At 35.4% G+C, this 5,748-nt stretch overlaps 1 protein-coding gene across 4 annotated transcripts; it reads left to right on the top strand.

The window, feature by feature from the left end:
• Window positions 1-238: 238 nt before the first annotated feature.
• Window positions 239-4,770, top strand: LOC111898458 (VAN3-binding protein). Of its 4 annotated transcripts, none has more exons than XM_052765213.1 (7): window positions 239-767; window positions 842-949; window positions 2,259-2,685; window positions 3,312-3,536; window positions 3,627-3,676; window positions 4,195-4,252; window positions 4,386-4,770. In XM_052765213.1, the coding sequence occupies exons 1-7, from the start codon at window positions 522-524 to the stop codon at window positions 4,592-4,594; spliced, it is 1,323 nt and encodes a 440-aa protein (XP_052621173.1). In that variant the 5' UTR covers window positions 239-521; the 3' UTR covers window positions 4,595-4,770. The 4 variants fall into 4 exon arrangements, with proteins under 4 accessions (XP_052621173.1, XP_052621175.1, XP_052621172.1 ...); XM_052765215.1 differs by having other exon boundaries at window positions 242-767; window positions 2,262-2,685; XM_052765212.1 differs by having other exon boundaries at window positions 243-767; window positions 839-949.
• Window positions 4,771-5,748: the final 978 nt, after the last annotated feature.

The raw sequence follows: 5,748 nt of genomic DNA, 5'->3' as shown, positions 1-5,748 counted from the left end.
CCGGTAACTTAGAAAGTCACACACCATTTACAAAATTTATGAGTCATAAATGATTTTTGTTTTTTTAATGTATTATTGATAAAATGACAATATCTCTCTATATCAATAATAAAAAGTAGAATATATATTTTTCTGCAATCCAGGAAAATGTAAACTTTTAGGACAAAACAAATCAATCGTTTTAACAGTGTTTAGTTTGTTTGTAAATAATCTTACAGATACCGATACACTATTGAAGTGTGTGTAAAACAGTGAACCAAATTGTGAAAAGGCTAATAAAAAAGGAAGTGCAGCAAGCATTTAATGGAAACCAAGGTTTCTGGCTAACACTAACACGCGTGGTGAAGCCATTCTCATCATACTCTTCTTACTCACACACTACAAAAAGCACCGTCGTACGTGTGAAGACACGAAGCTTTTACAGAAAACCACCGTCGCATCCCTTATTTCTTCATCATTACTTCATTCTTTTGTACCCCTCCCCTCCCCACACACTCTTTCACTCTTCCCAATCCCAACCAATGGACTCTTTAGGCCACGCTATTTTCCGGCCACCGGAGACCCCAAATGAGCCTATGGAGTTCCTCTCTCGCTCTTGGAGCATCTCCGCCTTACAAGTTTCCAAAGCTCTTGCTCCTCCGCACACCACCGGAGCTCCTTCTGATGAAATCACCGCTGCCGATTTCGAGGATATTGTGGCTAACCCTTTTGCGTTTGCGTCGTCTGAAACCTCACAACTCATCATGGAACGTATATTGGCACAATCTGTAAGTTTAATTTTCAAAAATTTATTATAGTTTTTGATGAATGTTTTGAGCTGAAACCGGTGATTCAACAGCAGGAGGTATCTCCCCGGACCTCCGGCAGACTCTCGCACAGTAGTGGCCCTCTCAATGGCTCCCTTACTGACAGTCCTCCTGTTTCCCCTTCTGAAATGGACGACATCAAGGTTCTCTCTCTCTCTCTCTCTCTCTCTCTCTCTCTCTCTCTGTTTGGAGCTATTATCTGCCGCCGGTTGACTGTGTTGATGATCATTGGATAACTAATTTTCCGGCAGGGAGCCTGACATGGTTATCGGTGATTTGATACCTGTTGTTCTTTTAAAAAACACAACACCCAGTAGAGAACTATGTTGCAGCTTTTTCTACAGGCTATAAATTTTATAGTATAATAATCACTACACGCCAAAATAAGAATTCAAAACAAAAAGCTTCCAAGTTTAGTTTTAGGAATTTAAACCTAATGATGTTCATAACTTCGATTTGATTTTGATAAGGATATGATTTTCTTGTTTCTTGTGTTTCATGATCTTATTCAAAATATTCAAAAGTGATCGTAAATATGTATTCTGTCCCTACCACAAACATTACAGCACTTTCTTTTTCGATTTCCCATGATAATTAATTACTACGGTTTAGACTTTTACACACCGGTTTTTTTTCTTTACTTGATGTATAAAAAAGATTTTATCTAGACAAGACTTAATTCAAAAAAAAAAAAGTAAACAGGGCCTAAAATAGAAACTGTTACCTCGATATCTTACAAGAAAGCAAGTTATTAATCAGAATCGTATAGATATTTCTAATGTTCTATGATATGACTCAAGGGTAATATGGTAATTACATTAGTTTTTAATAGTATTGATGTTTAAGTTTTTTGGTTGATTAGGGTATTATGGTAATTACATTAATAATGTTGATTGTTAAGTTTCATGGTTGATTTGATCCTACGTAATGGCTCTTAATGGGCAAAGGGACCAACTTCGATAGTTCCCTTAAAAAATGGGTACATTAATGTAGAAGCAGAAGGTAGGTACGAATCTACAATTATGCATTGGCATTAATATTGTATAATTATACAACATAATATGGTCCACAAGCTAAAAATAGAACAAGTACAACGTATTTTCTTGACCCACTTTCAGCATACATAACAGGCTATGTTTGCTGTAAAATGTATAGTAATTTTAGTAACACTTATAGTAACAATATCAATCCACTAATTGACAATAATAGTTGTTAAAGTAGTAATAGTAACAATAATAACACTAAGGAATCTTATTTGTACACAACAATTTTTTCTCCACAATTTGTGTTTTAAAATATTGTATTGTACAACTCTATAAAACATATATTATTGTGTATGGAGAAAAAATTGTTGTGTAACAAGATGAATATATTGATATGGTTACAAGAAGCTGAAAAAAGTGCAAAATTTTATTGGCTTAATTGGGGATTGCTAATGGTGTTTTTTTGTAGCAGTACTGTCGATTGAAGAATCCGGTGAACAATCAGTATAGAGGTGGAGCCGCCAGTGTTGCAACCACCGGTGGTGGTGGAGGGAAAACGGTGGGGAGGTGGTTCAAGGATAGAAGAGAGAAAAAGAAAGAGGAGACTAGAGCTCATAATGCACAGTTACATGCAACGGTTTCGGTTGCTGGAGTGGCCGCTGTTGTTGCAGCAATTGCCGCCGCCACTGCCGCCTCATCTGGCCATAGAAAGGATGACGAGATGGTGAAAACTGACTTGGCGGTAGCATCCGCCGCCACCCTAGTGGCGGCACAGTGTGTGGAAGCGGCGGAGGCCATGGGTGCTGAGCGTGACCATTTGGCCTCCGTTGTTAGCTCAGCGGTTAACGTCCGGTCACCTGGTGATATCATGACGTTAACTGCTGCAGCTGCTACCGGTAAGTTGAGATTCTTGTTAGATGTTGTCATTTTTCAAAAAAATAAAATAAATAAATGAATAAAATCTCTGAATAGAAAAAAAAGGGTGAATTACATTTTGCTTCCATTAGGTTTGCTGTTTTTTATGGAGATGGACCACAAAATTCATTTTTAACCATTTTGCCATGAAACGTAATTTTGTCATGATTATAATCCCTGAAGTGGATGAGTGTAAAAATGTCTTTTTCCTATTATCTCTCTTCTATTATGATATCATATTAGCAATATTATTATTAGAGAACATTACATTTTTTGTCCATTTGAAAGTCTGTCATGTGGAACATGAACAGGAAAAAGACATTCATACCCTCATGTAACAACACACATGCCTAAGTTTGATGTTAAATTTTAGATGGTGTCCACTTCATGGTCTAAAACCATGACATAAATCCTTTAAGGGACCAAAAACATTAAAATTCAAACTATCGGACCATATCTATAAACACCAACAAACCATACGGACGTAAAATACAAATTACCCTTTTAAAAAAAAACACATGACCTTATTCTTGCATTAGCAACCAAATTGAAGCTTTGTGACGGAATTACCCCTCATGGTAACTATTTGTAAATTTTTACATTATAGCACTTCGTGGTGCGGCAACATTAAAAGCACGGGCAGTAAAGGATGCACGTAATATCCCGGCCGTGCCCCGAGGGGACAAAGGGTCGGTTCATAGTATTGGTACGGGAAGCAGTTCAAATGGCAGTACTTTTAGCGACGATTTTGTACCCGAAGAGAATTTCCTCGGGATATGTAGCCGAGAACTACTTGCAAGAGGTTGTGAGCTCCTAAAACGCACCCGTAAAGGTTCATTTTTAATCAACCCAATCTTTCAACATTTTTTAATCAATGCGTACTTAATGTTTTAACATTAATTTTTGTTTTGAATTATTGCAGGCGATCTTCATTGGAAAATCGTCTCGGTTTATGTCAACAAAATGGACCAGGTTAGTTTTTATATGTTAGGTCTCTTAAATGTTACTAAACACGTTTTCCAAGGCTATTTTTTATTATAAGGATGTCTGTACAAACAAGAGATCGAGAGCGAGTCCCTGTCCCACCTTTTTCCAGTGGAACAAAATTTGACTCGCTCTCGATCATAAATAAATTTTGTTCCATTGGAAAAAGGTGGGACAGGGACTCGCTCTCGATCTCTTGTCAGACATCCTTATAATAAAAAATAGCCCTAGTCCTAGTGACATGACATGACATGACAATCAGGTGTGGTATGGGACTGAAATTGGCCGGGATAAAAATCATAAATTTTGTTTATAATTTTTTATTCACTCAAAAGACGTTCTTACCCCTCATTATTATTATTATTATTGATGAAAGTATGTTAAATCGGGGACAATATGGTAATTTTAACATTGGTTGCTATACGGACAACATCAAAATTATTAAGACTGAAAAAGGTAAAACATGAAACACTTACAAAGTGTCTATTTTTGTGCATATGGATCAGGTGATTCTGAAGATGAAGAGCAGACATGTTGCTGGGACCATTACAAAAAAGAAGAAGAGTAAGTTTGGTAACCCCACCGCCACCCCAACCCCACCCTAAACGCTAGTGGTTTGGTGGGTCTTTTGGGGATTTGTGAAAGCATTAAAGATTAAAGTCACAAACTCTCATATTCTTTTGTTACTTTTTCACAGATGTTGTGTTGGAGGTTTTGAAAGATATGCCGCCATGGCCTGGGCGGCACCTGGTGGAAGGCGGCCATGACCGCCGCTACTTTGGGCTGAAGACGGTGACTCGTGGGGTGGTTGAATTTGAATGTAAGAATGAAAGGGAATATGATATCTTGACTCAAGGTGTTTGTAGGCTGCTTACAGTTGCTGCTGAAAGAAATAATAGACTTTGAAATTAGCTATTATTGATATGTAATATAAATGTCCTTTTTGGGTACAATTTGGAATTATGGTTTATGTTTGAGTGATTGGTATGGTTTTGTTGCATATATAAAAAAAAGGGGCAAAATGCATGAAATAGAGATGTATTTTAATTATTTTGTATTATAGTGTTCTATTTTCATTTTTATTTTCTGTTACTTCGTTGAAAGTTTAATTCTTTTTTGCTTATTAAGGTTAGTTTGAAAATATACCTAATTATAGTGTTGTATTTGCACCTTTTTATTTATTTATTAGGATATTACATATTTGAAAAAAATAATCTAAAGGACTATGGTGGTGAAAATGATTTTCTATTTGAAGATATTATTATAATTGGTTATTAATTTCAAATTATAATGGTGTGGTAGCAAGAAATCAAAATGGGATGTTATAATTACGAATCACTAAAAATGTCTTATTAATTTTTGTATTTAATAATTTGTTTAAATCGGATAAAACTATTATATTCCAACAAAAATTTGAGAAAATCAAATGTGTTAAATCTTAAACCCTAAATCCTAAATATAGTATGAAAGTGGAAAACCATGTGATGAAAAGAAAAGGATTCGACAGTCAAAAAGGAAAAGAAGTAAAGAAAGATCGGTTCTTTGTTGGTTTATGTGTATTGTGTTATTGGACTTCTTGGTTTTGCTTTTTGGAATTTATGTTACCTTTAAATCTTATTTAATTGTTGGGGTACAATCTCTTTTGAAAGATAGTGGATATGTCGTTAAAAAAGTTATATTAGCTCTAATATAGTTTTTTATATATAAATGTCTAATTTAGTTAGGAAAATTTTAAATTACGGAAAAAGGGTGATGTCTGTGGACGGATCATCTTTATCCGTTTGATCCATATGTTAAACATATAATCTGTAACATAACTTCTAAGAGATAACTTACTAGACAAAAATACGAATACAACCCTAAAGTATGGGAAATTTTGAAAAATGTGCACCAACACCCCATCCTCTTCAAACTCAAGTGGGGGAATCATCTGACTTGATTTTGATTACCAAAAAAAAAAAAAAACTGAAAATGTGAGCCTTCATGAAAATAACTATAGGTTGATCCGTGACTGAGATAGGCATGAGAGACTTGCCAACCACATGTTGATAGACAAAGTT

Source organism: Lactuca sativa, chromosome 7 (genome assembly GCF_002870075.4).
Source record: "Lactuca sativa cultivar Salinas chromosome 7, Lsat_Salinas_v11, whole genome shotgun sequence".
NCBI lineage: Eukaryota > Viridiplantae > Streptophyta > Magnoliopsida > Asterales > Asteraceae > Lactuca > Lactuca sativa.
Note: the sequence above shows the minus strand (reverse complement) of the source record. Positions and strands in the feature narration are given on the sequence as shown.

What these genes read in the sequence shown, in the direction of transcription:
- LOC111898458 (XM_052765212.1), top strand. Translation starts at nt 522, where the DNA reads ATGGACTCTTTAGGCCACGCTATTTTCCGGCCACCGGAGACCCCAAAT. An exon ending in CCTAAAACGCACCCGTAAAG is followed by an intron (nt 3,537 to 3,626) that starts GTTCATTTTTAA and finishes GAATTATTGCAG; the next exon opens with GCGATCTTCATTGGAAAATC. An exon ending in CATTACAAAAAAGAAGAAGA is followed by an intron (nt 4,253 to 4,385) that starts GTAAGTTTGGTA and finishes ACTTTTTCACAG; the next exon opens with ATGTTGTGTTGGAGGTTTTG.